Here is a 16,774-nt window from a genome sequence, read left to right on the forward strand (position 1 = left end):
TCATAGGAGCGTTAACAAACAAAATTTGACACCGAGCCATATAGAAGATATTAGGACAGGCGACCAAAAGCTTGGTCAAAGAGGTAGGTTTTAAGGAGCGTCTTAAAGGAGGAGGAAGAGGTGGAGAGGTTTCGGGAGGGAATTCCAGAGCTTAGGGCCTAGGTAGCTGAAGGCACGGCCGCCAATGGTGGAGTGATTAAAATCGGGGATGCGCAAGAGGCCAGAATTGGAGGAGCGCAGAGATCTCGGAGGGTTATAGGAGATTACAGAGATAAGGATGACAAATTTAAAATAGAGGCAAAATCCAATAGTCTGTCTTTAAAGATATAAGTAAGCATCAACACATCAAGCACGAACCATGTATAATCCACTCTATCATGGAATCTGCACAACCTATTTAACTTTTTAGGGAAGGTATGCAGAGTTACTCACTGCCTCTCCCAAAGGTGCCTTTCTAACTGTACACCTACAATATGCATCTTTGACCCTTTGCCTTCATCGGCATTGCATTCTCATAGTCCTAACTGCTGAGGAACCATCAGATTTGACACATCATTTCATTGCCTCTGTCTACTTTTAATGTTATAACCCTCAATCTCCTTCCTAACAGTCACCCAGCTCTCTTTTAACTATAAAATCATACAGCTTTAACTGCTTTATTACATCTGTAGCTTTGTGGGAAAATATTCTCAATGTATTCATCTGTATATCTGTCATTATCTCCTATATTTTTCTGTTCATCTATATTTCTTTATTCTTTATTTCTGCATCTAATCAATTATTAAACAATTATATACCTTAGTATTGGACTTTTGTATCTTTGCCAGTTATTCAATTTATCTCAATTTTTACACTGACTTTTTAATAAGCAGATGAATCATGAACTGGGGTGTGGGTAGGAGTTTAGCTGAGTAGGCAATGAAAGATATAGAATTTTAATTTTTGTTTCTAATTCTAGTTCAAAGTCCGACTGAAAGTTGACACTCATTTTGAACATAATACATAATATATATAATATTTTAAGTCTTGTATAACTTGCACTTCCAGTAACTGTCATGGTTCTCTGTCACCCTTAACCAGTCAAATTTATTAACATTATCACAGAATTCTACAGTGTAGAAGGAGGCCGTTCAGCCCATCGTGCCTGTACTGTCTGAAAGAACTATTCTCTTGGTCACATTCCCCTGCACATTCCCCATACCCTTTCATTTTTCAAACATTTCCTTTTAAAAGTTATTATGGGATCTCTTCTGCACCCTCTCCATGGCCTTGATATATTTCCTCAAGTAGGGCACTCAAAACTGAATGTAATATTCTAACTGACCTAAACAATAATAAATGTAAACAATTTTACAACACCAAGTTATAGTCCAGCAATTTTATTTTAAATTCACAAGCTTTCGGAGATTTTCTCCTTCCTCAGGCAAATGTTTCGAGATCTTGAAACATTTGCCTGAGGAAGGAGAAAATCTCCAAAAGCTTGTGAATTTAAAATAAAATTGCTGGACTATAACTTGGTGTTGTAAAATTGTTTACAATTGTCAACCCCAGTCCATCACCGGCATCTCCACATCATAAACAATAATATGTATAGGTTTAGCATTATTTCTTTGCTTTTTTACCCTAGATCCCTATTAATAACACTTAGGATCCTATGTGCTTTTTTCCCGAAAGCTTATCAACTTGTCCTCCCACTTTTAAAATTTTGTCTATCTAAACCCTAAATCTCTCTGCTGCTCGACTTCTTTACTTAAATTTACCATTTAGTGTATATGTCTTCTCGTTATTCATTCTTCCAAAGTGTATCACCTTACATTTCTGTGTGTTAAAATTTATCTGCCCAATCTACTGGCATGTTTTTTGTCCTGCTAAAGTTGCTCTTCATCTGATCAGCTGATACTTGACCAACTGCTCAATCACTCTGTCTCTGATGATGGATTCCAGTAAATTCCCCACAATTGATGTTGAACTGTCAAGTCTGTAATTACCTGGTTTCCCCCTTCTTAATTAATCGAGTGACAAATTTGCAATTTTATAATCCAAAGGCACGATTCCTGAATCTAGAGAGTTTTGGAAAATTAGGACTAAAGCATTTGCAATTTCCTTACCTATTTCTTTTAATACCCTGGGGTGGAAACCATCAGGTCCTGGAGATTCGTCTACCTTAAGTCCCATTATTTTCTCCATTGTCATTTTTTTACTTGCGTTAAATTACTCATTTAATAAGTCTGCCATTTCCTTATTATCCAATATAGTCTTGCTTGCACCTGTCTTTAAAGGGTCCACATTCTCTTTTACTACTCTATTGCTTTTAATATGCTTATAAATACTTTTGCTGTTAGCTTTGATATCCTTTCAAAGTTTTTATTCATATTCCCTTTTTGGACCCCTTGTTACTTTCTTTGTATCACCTTGTTGCTTTTCATAGCTGTCCCAGTCCACTGGATTGACGCTTTTACGTTCACTTGTAAAAGCCTTTGAGCTTGATACTGACTCTTACTTCATTTGTTGGCCATGGATTGCTTAACTACACAAGTGGAGCCTTTGTCTTTTAGGGTTATGTACTGGTTTTGTATCATACCAAATATTCCTTTGAATACTGGCTGTAGATTTACCCATTAACAGCTCAGCCCAGTTTATTGCGATCAGTGCATTTCTCATCCCTTCAAAGTTTGCCTTACTTAAATTTACAACCTTGGTTTGTGACTCTTCCTTCTCCCTGTCCAACCTAATACCAAATTCAATTATATTATGAACACTATTTGCAAGATGCTGCATTACCGTCAGATTGTTAACTAATTCTGGTTCGTTACTCATCATTATATTCAGTATGGCCTGTTCCCTTGTCGGTTCTAAAACATTGTTCCAAAAAACTGTCCCGAATACATTCTAGAAACTCATTCCTTTTATTATTTGAGCAGTTCTGCTTCTCCCAGTCTATGTAAACATGAAAATTTCCCATTATAACCACGTTGTTTCTTTCTACATCCTTCCCTGATCACCGTATTTATCCCTGCCTCTACGTCTCTACTATCAGGAGGCCTGTAGACAACTCCTGCTAGAATCTTGCATCCTTTGCATTCATTAGTTCTACTCATAGCGTTTCCACTGCCCGATCGCCCTTACTGAAATCCCTTCTTTCTACTGCGGTAATTGTGTCTTTTATCATATTGCTACTTCCCCTCCTTTCCCAATTTCCCTGTCCTTTCTAAAGATCCTATAGCCTGGAATATTTAAGAACATAAGAAATAGGTGCAATAGTAGGCCATTCGGCCCATCCGCCATTCAACAAGATCGTGGCTGATCTTCTACCTCAACGCCATTTTCCTGCACCATCCCCATATCCCTTGACGCCTTCAGTATCTAGAAATCTATCGATCTCTGTTTTGAATGTACTCAATGACTGAACCTCCACAGCCCTCTGGGGTAGAGAATTCCAAAGATTCACCACCCTCTGAGTGAAGAAATTTCTCCTCATCTCAGTCCTAAATGGCCTACCCTTTATTCTGAGACTGTGATCCCTGATTCCAGACTCCCCAGCCAGGGGAAACATCCTCCCTACATCTACCCTGTCGAGCCCTGTAAGAATTTTGTATGTTTCAATGAGATCACCTCTCATTCTTCTAAACTCTAGAGAATACAGGACTAGTCTACTCAATCTCTCCTCATACGACAATCCTGCCATCCCAGGAATCAGTCTGGTGAACCTTCGTTGCACTCCCTCTATGGCAAGTATATCCTTTCTTAGGTAAGGAGACCAAAATTGTACACAATACTCCAGGTGCGGTCTCACCAAGGCCATATATAATTGCAGTAAGACATCTTTACTCCTGTACTCAAATCCTCTTGTAATAAAGTCCAACATACCATTTGCCTTCCTAATTGCTTGCTGCAACTACATGTTAGCTTTCAGTGACTCATGCACAAGGACACCCAGGTCCCCTTTGAACATCAACATTTCCCAATCTCTCACCATTTAAAAAATACTCTGCATTTCTGTTTTTCCTACCAAAGTGGATAACTTCACATTTTTCCACATTATATTCCATCTGCCATGTTCTTACCCATTCACTTAGCCTGTCTATATCCCCTTGAAGCCTCTTTGCATCCTCCTCACAACTCACATTCCCACCTAGTTTTGTGTCATCAGCAAACTTGGAAATAATACATTTGGTCCCCTCATCCAAATCATCGATACAGATTGTGAATAGCTGGGGTCCAAGCACCGATCCCTGCTGTACCCCACCAGCTCCCACTCATGCTCTGGTTGAAGTGAGGTCTCTGTAATGGCTACTACATCATACCCTTTAAGCTGAATTTGTGCTTCTAACGCACTTGTTTTATTTCTTATCCTACGTGCATTTGTGTACGGAACTCCTATCTGGGTAACCGTTCCCGTGCTGCCCATATATCCTGCCGATCTTTTCCTCACACTTTTTGACAGTGAGTTTTACTCTCCCATCCCCCTAACTAGTTTGACATACTGATCTAGAAAGCAGTCCCGGACTGTAGAAGCTCCTTCCTTTTTGCCACTTACAGTACTGTGAGCAATCTCACAGGGCATCCCCAAAAATATTATATATAAAATATAAAAATGTAACAGATACCCTGAAATGATTTTGAGCAGTAATCTAATCTGAAGGTGTTGATGTTGACAATTGTACTGTACTTTTCTCTAGACTTAATGGTACTGTAACACTCCCTTCCTCGATTAGATTACAACCGTGTGATCCCTCCCATTAGTCTCTATTTAGCACTCTAACTTTTTAATGGGCTTTTGATGGCAAAACATAGTTTTTTGTTTTTGTTATCAGTAAGTTTTTCAAGGTTGGACATGCAGAAGTGGTAAATGTTCTGCAACTTATCCACAGTCCCATGTGAGTGGAGGTTCCCAAAGTTGCTGATGAACTTGTTTGCAAAGTTTAATCAGCACTCCCATCAGACAGTCATCTATGTAAGCAATATTTCATATCTTTTAGTTTACCATTACAAGAAAATGGCTGTTGCTCCTGAGTTGAGTTGTTACTAATCTGAATTACTTGCTTTGTGCTTTTGAAGCAGGATAAAATGATGTCTTTCACCAAACTTGTGCTGCTGTTAACTGTATGTTGCACTGCAAGATCCAGCTTTGGCTACAGATTGTACAAAATAAACAACAGCTACTCTTGCAACAACAAGCTGCTTTCTGAGGCGATGAAGGATGAACCTCCAGAAAACTATCCGCTGAAGGACAGAAGCTTCAACTATCTACCAACTGACAGATCTTCGTTTGCTGAAGAGAAAGAGAAAAGGACATTGCCATTTGCTCGATATAAATCTCTCACCCGAACACAATTAAAGAGGAAAATGTACCAGAATACTGCAAGGAGCAATCGGCGAACCAAATTCACCCTGTCCCTAGATGTGCCCACGAACATTCTCAATATTCTTTTAAACATTGCAAAAGCTAAAAGCATGAGGGCAAAGGCGGCAGCAAATGCTCGCCTGATGGCACAAATTGGTCGAAGAAAGTAGATTTGTAATTATTTAAGTTTTGAGATATTTCCATGTCAGCATGAAACTGCAGCTGCATGCTTATGGCTAAAATCTGTTAGCACTAAAAACAAATCCATTTGACGGGTGACATGAGATTCATTCTGTAAATCAACAGAAAATGGGTATTTGCAGAGTAGCAGTTTAAGGGTTTGTTGAGTCCAGGGATACTGATAATATTTGAATCTAGCAAGTGCTTGTTAAAGGACATACACTTTTACCATAAAACCAACCCTTTGATAAAGTGCATTATTGTGGGAGGTAGATCAGGAAATCAGAAGCATTCCAGAAAAGTGGTTTGACTTTATAGAGACGGCAAGCCTTATTTTACTATTTCTTAAGTTATTGTATAACTGAAAACACGTTCATTATGCAGTGATGAGTGGGAGAATGGCAAAAATCATAAAATTCCAGACTGTTTGTCACATCCAGTGAATGGCTTAGCAACTTGGAGAGATACAATGAGCTTACTTGCGGAATTGGGAATTGGAAGCCTACCTCTGCATATTTTCTCATCATTCAGATTCCTATAGCAGTAATCCTGTTTTTTTAAAAGACAATGCAATCTTGTAGGAACATAGGAATTGCTAGACAAAAAAAAGACCAAGGTCCATCTAGTTCTACATCTACCATCCTGGTAGGCGCATGACACAAAGGTAATGGAGTTTTTGACTCGTCATAACAATCAACCTCTATCAATTAGTCTACAACAGACCCAGAAATGACACAAGGAAAACCCCCAGTGCTAGAGATCTTTGCGAACCATAAGGCCAAAGTTCCTCCCGAACATGCTCCACTTACCACATGTAGTATTTTCCATTTGATTTTCTAACCTTAGACATGGTGGGAAGTAATCAGGAGAAAAGTAATGCAAATTATGGACTGATCTGCCTAAGGGCGGGTTGGATGAAAGTAAGGTCTGTCAGTGGCAGACTTAGCTGGGATTTCCTGTTCACTTCCTGTTAATTGTTTTGGCGAACCTGGGGCAGGCAGGGAGGGAAAATTACACCTTTTTTTTTACATTCACTCCCCCCATTTCCAGCTGCCTGGATCTGGAAGTGTGCCCATATATAGGCAGGCAGAATGTCAGAAGGCACAAATTAGAGAAGTACATTCTCTGGCATATTTCCTTCAATTTGCATCTTTGCAATGCTGGACACAAGGCACGCCTGTTAATCACTGGATCCAGCGTTTCTATGGCAGTAAAGGGGTGCCTGGTAGCATTTATCAGCGGACAATGCAGTGGTTAGTTGCAAGAAAATGCCTTAGGTTCTCCGTGTGATGAGTTCCCCACCTTGGCTGTGCAATCAGTGGGAGGTGCACGGTGGAGACTGGCCACTTCGCACAGGAGGAAGAGAAAAGAGAAGAGAATCTACCTTTCCTTGAGAAGGCTTGACAGGGTAGATGCTGAGAGGTTGTTTCCCATGGCTGGAGAGTCTAGAACGAGGGAGTATAGTCGCAGGATAAGGGGTCTGTGCAATCCCTCACAGGTCCATGGTAGGCAAAAATTTGCTTGTTTGACTGACAGCTCAGAGGCACTCACTATGCTCCATCCCTAGGTTTCTACTGGAATGTTAGACTATTAAGGAGCATAATGGTATAACATCACCAAATATATTTTTCATCTTCTTTCCTTTCTGTACCCCTCCCCTCCTGGTCTTCCTGTGCCATGCACCATATCCAAGTCAACAGGCCATTCAGCCAACTGCCTCAAGGCCTATGCCAATGGTAATTCACCAATTGCAGCAAAGTGGATAAAAGCAGGAACATAAGAACATAAGAAATAGGAGCAGGAGTCGGCCACATGGCCCCTCAAGCCTGCTCCGCCATTCAATCAGATCATGGCTGATCTTCGACCTCAACTCCACTTTCCTGCCCAATCCCCAGATCCCTGATTCTCCGAGAGTCTAGAAATCTGTCTATCTCAGCCTTGAATATATTCAACGACTCAGCATCCACAGCCCTCTGGGGGAGAGAATTCCAAAGATTCACAACCCTCTGAGTGAAGAAATTCCTCCTCATCTCAGTCTTAAATGGCCGACCGCTTATCCTGCGACTATACTCACTAGTTCTAGACTCTCCAGCCATGGGAAACAACCTCTCAGCATCTACCCTGTCAAGCCTTCTCAAGGAAAGGTAGATTCTCTTCTGTTTTCTCTTCCTCCTGTGCGAAGTGGCCAGTCTCCACCGTGCACCTCCCACTGATTGCACAGCCAAGGTGGGGAACTCATCACATGGAGAACCTAAGACATTTTCTTGCAACTAACCACTGCATTGTCCAACCATTTGATTACAATTCTATAAATAAGACAAATGCTTTTTAAGTAGTCGTCATTTTCAGCTTCACTGTGCCTCAGTGCCATACTATTGCCCTTTGGCCCACATCATGAGTTTAATCAGTTCTTAGTTAGGTCACTAATGCTTTTTTTAACTTGGTCTCAGGATATGGGCAACCCTGGCAAAGCCACATTTATTGCCCATCCCTGGCTGCCCTGAGAGGGTGGTGGTGATGGGCATCAACTGAGTACATAAGAAACATAGGAACATAGGAACAGGAGTAGGCCATTCAGCCCCTCGTGCCTGCTCTGCCATTTGATAAGATCATGGCTGATCTGTGCTCGAACTCCATATACCCGCCTTTGGCCCATATCCCTTAATACCTTTGATTGCCAAAAAGCTATCTATCTCAGATTTAAATTTAACAATTGAGCTAGTATCAATTGCCATTTGCGGAAAAGAGTTCCAAACTTCTACCACCCTTTGTGTGTAGAAATGTTTTCTAATCTCGCTCCTGAAAGGTCTGGCTCTAATTTTTAGACTGTGCCCCCTACTCCTAGAATCCCCAACCAGCGGAAATAGTTTCTCTCTATCCACCCTATCCGTTCCCCTTAATATCTTATAAACTTCGATCAGATCACCCCTTAACCTTCGAAACTCCAGAGAATACAACCCCAATTTGTGTAATCTCTCCTCGTAACTTAACCCTTGAAGTCCGGGTTTCATTCTAGTAAACCTACGCTGCACTCCCTCCAAGGCCAATATGTCCTTCTGAAGGTGCGGTGCCCAGAACTGCTCACAGTACTCCAGGTGCGGTCTAACCAGGGTTTTGTATAGCTGCAGCATAACTTCTGCTCCCTTGTACTCTAGTCCTCTAGATATAAAGGCCAGCATTCCATTAGCCTTATTGATTATTTTCTGCACCTGTTCATGACACTTCAATGATCTATGTACCTGTACCCCTAGGTCCCTTTGGACATCCACTGTTTTTAACTTTTTACCATTTAGAAAGTACCCTGTTCTATACTTTTTTGATCCAAAGTGGATGACCTTAATGCCTTGCTAGGCATTAAGAGTCAGCCATGTACTGTGGGCCAAACCAGGTAGGGGTGGTAGGTTCCCTTCGCTGAAGGGTATTAGTGATCCAGTTGGAATTTTTCAACAATCTGCCAACTTTTGAACTCAATATCTCTGGGTTACTAGTCCAGTACCGTAACCACGAAACTACCATTCATCTTGAAGAAGCAAAGCATCCCATGTCATCCCTATGCTGCCCACCATACCCACAACAAGCTTGCTGCACACAGAATACCCATTAAGTTGTACACGGTGAAGGAACATGACTAAGGTGAAGGCTTAAAGAGGCTCAGGTGTCTTTTCACTGCAGACACCTGAGGCCAAATCCACCCAAGACAAATGGAACAAAAAGTGTCTTCCCCCAGATGGAAAGAGTTTGGACAGTCTCAATCCAATTTGTAATGGTCATGAGTCCCAACCTTCATAGCCTTAAATTGCCATGAAGATGTATTCAGATCTCATCCATGAAAATGATGTGATGGTGTTTGATGAGCACTGAGAGAGCGATGAGTCACAATGACCTTCTCTCTGAGTGAGAACACCTGGAACTTGATGTCACTGCCAAAGTTGTTTATTTCCTCTTTGAGCCTGTATCTCTGGGCAGAGCATTTGTTAATGGATTCTAGTACATTGCATGCTGCTGCTGTTGCTTATTATTAAGTATTATTTCACATGTTTAAAGGTGATGGGGAAACGAATATTAAGAGAAATGTGTACCTGCTGATTCTAGACTTTACATTTCTACTTCCTAGATTGTTAAAGTGAGATCTGTGACTGAATGCCGATTCATCTGTTTCTTCTAAGCTGTAAATTAGCAACTTTATTGTATGTATCTAACAGAATTCGTCTATGTAAAATGTTGAGCTGTTTCCTTGCAGTACTATAAAGCGATTTGCTTTGACATTTACAGCTTTCTTTCAAGATGTTTTAGCAAAAAGCAATTGTAAATTTAAAGTCAAATAAATTTGGAATTAGGCATAGCAATAACTATGTTGCAGACAAAGATGGTCTAATTTCAAATATTTTTTTACACAACGGGATGCATTGTTATTCCTTAGAATGCAATAAAATTCCAGACAATATGTGGGATTTTGTATTCATATCTAAACACAATTCATTGTCAAATATTCTCCCTAATGCAAAGGGAAAACCCACTTGTTTATTCTCCAAACTATGCCATACCTGATAATGTGCATACAAACTATAACTTACTTTACCAAAAAACAAAATTGCTTTCCAAATTGCCCGTTTGGAAGCAAGTACCTTTACCAGAGTTGTTTTTTATTCACTAAACTGTTTAATACAATGGAAGTGCCACACTTTCTCATTTACATTGTAGAAAAATGTAACCCACAAATTGGGTGAAAATAGAGTGACACAATGGAGAACTGATGGGCTGTACCTCAGAGTAGTGGAATTTGGGTTCTCACTCATTTATTTGTGGAGAGTTGCTGACTCCAGCCATATCTTCAAGGAACTACACAGCAGATGCAGTTCGAAAGGGAGCTATTTATCGAGCAAGAAACGTAGGGGGCAATTTTCAAGTAGTGCCCAAAACGGGTGCTAAATTGGCCGGGCATCCACTACGCCCACCAGAACCAGCTGATGTGAGGCATGCGCCATTTTAAGGTGTATGCCTCATTTCCATAACGAGGATGAGCTATCCGCACTTGTATTTGTAATTGGCAGCTCGCCCATTGAGGGGACAGGAAATCTGGCAGAGCTCCCCTGTTTTAAAGGCAGCCTGCTCCTCTTAAAGGGGAGGTGCCTTTAATCAACGGTAAATGTCAAGAGGTGCTGCTGCAAGGAAAATGCCTGCTGCAAGAGCCCCTGTTTCTTGGACAGCACCGTGAAGGTCTTGGTGGAGCAGGTGACCAGGAGGGAAGGAGGTTGTTCCCATGGCTGGGCACAAAATGTCCCACCAGATAGCCGAGCAACAGCGGGCAGAGATAGCAGAGCAGGAAAATGTCAGGAGTCCGACACCACGGACCTGGCAGCAATGTACAACGACAACAACTTGCATTTATATAGCGCCTTTAACATAGTAAAACGTCCCAAGGCACTTCACAGAAACGATTTTCAAACAAAATTTGACAGAAGATATTAGGACAGGTGACCAAAAGCTTGGTCAAAGAAGTAGGTTTTAAGGAGCGTCTTAAAGGAGGAGAGTGAGGGAGAGAGGCGGAGCGGTTTAGGGAGGGAATTCCAGAGCTTAGGGCCTAGGCAGCTGAAGGCACGGCCGATAATGGTGGAGCGAAGGAAATCGGGGATGCGCAAGAGGCAAGAATTGGAGGAGCGCAGAGATGTCAGAGGCTTGTAGGAAGAAATTCAGTGACCTGAGCAGAGCTACTAAGGTAAGACACCCATTCACAGCTTTCTTACAATGTGCACAGCCCTGCACCACTCTACTGTAGCCTCAGCACTAGCAAGCCTTGCCACCTTTGCTTTCCATCTCTCTTGTTTCCACATGCACAGTCTGCACCTGCTAATGCCCTCCCAATTACTGGGCCCTCTTCCCCACACCCACTACTACGTTCTCTCACCTTGTTAATTATGCTAAGCTGCCGTAGACATCGTCACATCCTTCGTACACACTAATATACTCCCACTCTTCTTGCAGAATAAGTTGACGCACAACAAGAGGGAGCTCTCCAGATCCGGAGGTGGGCCACTATCTATCCAGGAGCTCGCGCCAACGGAGAAGGCGGCAATCAATGTCCTAAGCAGAGAAAGAGCTCAAAGTGTGGCAAAGGGCGAGGCTGGAAGAAGCATCCTGCAGGGTGTTTGGCCATCAAACTCTCCTATTCCCTCGAGACTGGACTCTGAACACATGCTGCGTGACAACCTGATGGCCCATAGAGTGGCCAGTCATCTGCTGCAGCTTTCCGCTGCTTCTTAAGTGTTAACTTTTCTTATCTCCCTTCTTTCCAGGTCCTTTGCAACACCCAGGAACGTCTGCAGCAGATGAAGAGGAGGGCAGCCCCGTGAAAAATCACCACCACTCACTCCGACCTTTGCAGCCGCCAGTTCAGAAAGCAGCAATCCACATTCTTTAGGCGCTGACTTTCAAAAGTCTTTCAGAGGTCTGCACTGGGGGATTCACTATGCACCTGTTCACAGATGAGCCTGAGTAAGGACAGGGGGGGAAGGAATGGCAAAGTATACATTTCTCCGGAGGGCAAGCTGACATCGTGGCTCTCCTATAGAGGTCACAGTCGTGACCGCTCTCCATGGCTTTGATGGAAGATCAGACTGCTGCCGTGCAGACTCTGGACTCTACCATCTCTGTAGGCTTCCACAGTTTGTATGAAAGTATGGATAGGGACTTCAGTGCTGTCACAGCCCTCCTGCCGTCTGCTCTCCTACAGATCAATACAACCGCTGAGGCGCAGCCTCACGCAAGTGGCATTGTCACCATGGAAGAGGCACATGCTGTCCCCTCTCAGGTCTGCTCCCTGCCAACCCCTCCATCAATGCCCATCTGTTGACAGAAAGCCAGACTGCCCCAGTAGTCACCGAGACACAGTCTGCAGCCAGGCCTGAGCTTTGTGAGGTCACCAACCTTGGGCATCTCAAGTGCTCTCATCGGAGGCTCACGAGTCTTACACCTCGCTTGCCGAAACCACTGGGCAGCACCTTGTAGGAATACCAGAATAGGTAGGAGAGCACTAAATTCAGGCACTAGGGGCTTGCACCAGGGTGATCAGTAGTTTGTGGATGTGTTAATACTCATTGTAAATTACAGACTTTTACGGAATTCTTGGTGTGCAAGAAATGTAAATTGTTTGAAAGACCCATGCTGGTGTTTGGGTTGACTGCAGTCCCAAGGATGGTAGAAGGACTGGGACCATGTTGAAAGGAACTGTTGGGCATCAGAACAGGAAGCAGCTGAAATGCTCTTCAATGAGCTGGTGTCGAAGAGCTGTTTCAACTGGCAGGATAGGTGGCCCGTGCTCTTCCCCGTCATTCTCTGTGTTTTCCTGTTCTTCATTCTCCTCCACCTCCAAATCTTCTCCCGCTCAATGGGTTGGCCCCTTTATGCATGGCAAAGATGTGGAGCATGCAGCAGCTGACGGCGATTCTGGTGACCCTCTGGGGGCTGTACTGCAAGACGCCTCTGGATCTATCCAGCCAGATCCACAGACAAGGATGAGCTTGACCTAGCGCTGGGCCGCAATTGGTGCTGCAGCCGATGACATAGCTCTGTGAAGGCTTCCCTGATAAAGTGGAACCTCCTCACACACTGCTCCTAACTGAACTGCAGGTATGAAGTTCTTGACCTGGACACTGTAGCGGAGTAAGGCCCCCTGTGAGCTTCCCTCTTTCTGCAGCCGCAGGACTCTGGACTCTTGCCTACTGCTTCTCTCCCTCTTCCAGCCACAATGGCATCCCAAACGCCAAACCCATAATGCCCACCTGAATTTTTACCTGAAACCCCTGGTCAAAATTGAACTGTAGACTCAGCCAGATAACTTTTAGGAAATTTTAATGTCGGCTCCAACAGCCAAAAAAGCAAAAGCTGCCAAAATAAACAAACCAGCGATTTACCTGAGATCAGCTGATGATCCCTTTTTTGAGCAGAAGGGAAACCTGTACAAGCAGGAGTGCAAGATGTCTGGACGGAGGTAGGGTAGAGAGTCAATGCAGTCCAGACCTGAGAGTGAATGAGAAGAGGTTTCCTACTGCAAGACAGCCACAGTTGGTGTACCCATCTTTGCACACCTTGTTGCTACAGGGGCATGCACGGCGACCTCACAGGGGGCGGGGTATCATGCAAAGTATGGAAACAACTTTTTTCCCTTTTCTACGCGCTTGCTTATTGCGCACCAATAGCTTGCACTGTGACACTGACACAAATGTTGAAAGGTGTGCTCATAAACAAGACTTGCCCCAGAAACTATACACACTCACACATGGAGAGTTGTAGACTGGACACGGGGATGGCTGTTCGGGTGCTTTGCTAATTTCTAACATCTACATGTCTTGTGGGTGCTTCCGGGATAAAGGCAGCTCACAAGCTAAGAGAGCGCATGTCAGTCAAGGATCAGCCTCGGCTCAATGGCAAGCACTCTCACCTCAGAAGGTCGTGGGTTCGAGCCCCACTCCAGAAACTTGAGCACATAATCTAAGCTGGCACTTCTGCGCAGTACTGAAGGAGGGAGTACAAGATGCCTGAATGGAGGCAGGGTAGAGAGGAGGGAGTGCTTCACTTTCGGATGAGACATTAAACCGAGGCCCCATCTTCCCTCTCAGGTAGACGTAAAACATCCCATGGCACTATTCAAAGAAAAGCAGAAGAGTTTTCCTGGTGTACTGACTAACATTTATCCCTCAACCAACAGATGATCTGGTCGTTTATTTCATTGCTGTTTGTGGGATCTTGCTGTGTGCAAATTGTTCCCTACATTACAACAGTGACTACAGTTTGAAAGTAATTAATTGGCTCCATAAACCTCTCCGCCTCTCTCTCTCCTCCTTTAAGATGCTCCTTAAAACCTACCTCTTTGACCAAGCTTTTGGTCACCTGTCCTAATATCTCCTTATGTGGCTTGTTGCAAATTTTGTCTGATAATCGTTCCTGTGAAGCGCCTTGGGACATTTTATTATGTTAAAGCCGCTATATAAATGCAAGTTGTTGTTGTTGTAAACCACTTTGGGACGTCCTGAGGTCGTGAAAGGTGCTATATAAATGTAAGTCTTTCTTTCCGTGACGCCAAAGGATGGTGAGGAAGTGGGAAGAGTCCAACCGTTATCTGCAGCCAAAGCTGTTCAGCAGCAGCTCAACGAAGATCATTTGAGACAAACAATCCATGCTCCCCTACATTAACAGTCATGCCCAACATATGTAAACCAAATCTTGAATTCTTAAATGAATCCTTAAAAAAGACTTAAATTCCCATTTAGTGAACACTCCTGTGAAGAGAATGAAGTCAGTGGAAGAGTCGGTTATTGGTTTAATAGGGCGACTTGTTCTGTGTACCCGAATGCTCCACCCTCAGTACTCATTCTCTGCTGCCCTCTTGTGTACTATTGAATCACAGATGACGCTGATCAGACTCTCTGCCGATTCACATCTTTGACAGTCCGAACATGCAGCCAAGATAGTTCCATTAAAAATAAAAGGCCATTCCTTTAACTTCGTCAATTTGAGGTGAATTTCTTAACAGGGATCGGAATAGCCACCGTCTGTCTGCAAGTACCAAACGTGCTGAAAGGTACAAGGGGGTGAATTTCTGCAGAGTTTCTCCGGCTCACCCGTTCACAACTCCGGGGGAAGAGTCGCGGAATCTCGGAAAAAAACGGCATTAAGGCCATTTTCCCGGGGTTTCTGCATCTCTTCCGCCGAAGTTACGGCAGACAAGCGGGAGAACCCCCCCCCCGGTGAAATTCATCCCCATGAACCTTAAGAGTAAACAGTCAGTGAATCAATACTGCTGCAGAGTGAATAAATGCCGATGCTCAAGGAAGGGTTCAAGGAGATTCCAAATAGTCCACCTCACAGGGGAACGGCAAAATACCCTGAATGGGTTGGAAGAGCAACTCATCGCTAAGCAGCAGGCCCAGTAGACATTGGGTGGTAATCACATATGAGGTATGGTGTCCACAATCTGATGCATTTGGAAGTATGTCCACGGGAAGATGTCCAGTTTCAAGAAGGAGATTATTGGCTATTATCTCACACTGCTACATGTGGGAATGCCTGACTGTCAATTATTTTACAATGGTAGATGTGGCTATCCATGCATCAGTCATATTTGCCTGAGTGGTTTCACAGAAGACTATTGTTAGCCCAAATTTATCGAGTGGACTACATCAGAGAGGTAATAAGAGCATTTCAAAATTATTACAACGGGCTACAAAAGGTAAACATGCTTACTAACAGTTAAAACGGTTCAAGAAGGCGGCTCACCACCACCTTCTCAAGGGCAATTAGGGACGGGCAATAAATGTTGGCCTCGCCAGCGACGCCCACATCCCATGAATGAATTTTTTAAAATGACGATTCGCCAACTAGCCTTATGTACAGACAGAACTGATTAAATAAAGGTACTCACCCTGTTTTGCCAACTTCAGCCAACCTGCCTGCTATCTAACAATAACAAAAACTTACACTTATATAGCGCCTTTAATGTAGTAAAGATGCAACACAGGAGCGATTATCAAAATGTAATAGCATTTCATTCTTTGGAGGGATGTATATGAACTATATTGTGCAGTCTTTGCTTCTCTCTGCGAAATTACATTTGAAGCAGTGCATAGTGTTCCTTTCTTCACAAAAGAAGGGGGCCATCAACAGACATCACTGTGCCAGCGTGCAGGAAATGAAACCCCTTACCCGATATAAGGAGACCACCGTGGAGACCATGAGCTGGGAGGCCGCGCAGGGGAACTGAAGCCTGTGGAGATGACAGTGCTCCTCACTCGTACATCCACTGTTTTTACTTTCATCCGGGTGAAAGCAGTGCTCGTGCTCATCCTGCAAACTGTATCAAGGACACCAAGGACCGAATCTAAATGGTGAAAAGCTTGGAACAGTGGAGGTCCAAAGAGACTTAGGGGTCCATATACATAGATCACTAAAATGTCATGTACAGGTACAGAAAATAATCAAAAAGGCTAATGGAATGCTGGCCTTTATATCTAGAGGACTAGAATACAAGGGGGTAGAAGTTATGTTACAGCTATACAAAGCCCTGGTTAGACCACACCTAAAGTACTGTGTTCAGTTCTGGGCACCGCACCTTAGGAAGGATATATTGGCCTTGGAGGGAGTGCAGCATAGATTTACTAGAATGATACCTGGACTCCAAGGGTTAAATTACGAGGAGAGATTACACCAACCAGGGTTGTATTCCCTGGAATTTAAAAGATTAAGGGGCGATTTGAT

The 16,774-nt window shown here is 43.3% G+C and overlaps 1 protein-coding gene across 1 annotated transcript; it reads left to right on the plus strand.

The window, feature by feature from the left end:
- Window positions 1–5,064: 5,064 nt before the first annotated feature.
- On the plus strand, window positions 5,065–5,514 carry ucn3l (urocortin 3, like). The gene has a single exon (XM_068005387.1). It carries the CDS (start codon window positions 5,068–5,070, stop codon window positions 5,512–5,514), a length of 447 nt encoding a protein of 148 aa, XP_067861488.1. The 5' UTR covers window positions 5,065–5,067.
- Window positions 5,515–16,774: the final 11,260 nt, after the last annotated feature.

This window comes from Heptranchias perlo, chromosome 24 (assembly GCF_035084215.1).
Source record: "Heptranchias perlo isolate sHepPer1 chromosome 24, sHepPer1.hap1, whole genome shotgun sequence".
In the NCBI taxonomy this organism is placed as follows: Eukaryota; Metazoa; Chordata; class Chondrichthyes; order Hexanchiformes; family Hexanchidae; genus Heptranchias; species Heptranchias perlo.

Coding starts and splice junctions, on each gene's coding strand:
- ucn3l (XM_068005387.1), top strand. CDS start 5,068: ATGATGTCTTTCACCAAACTTGTGCTGCTGTTAACTGTATGTTGCACT.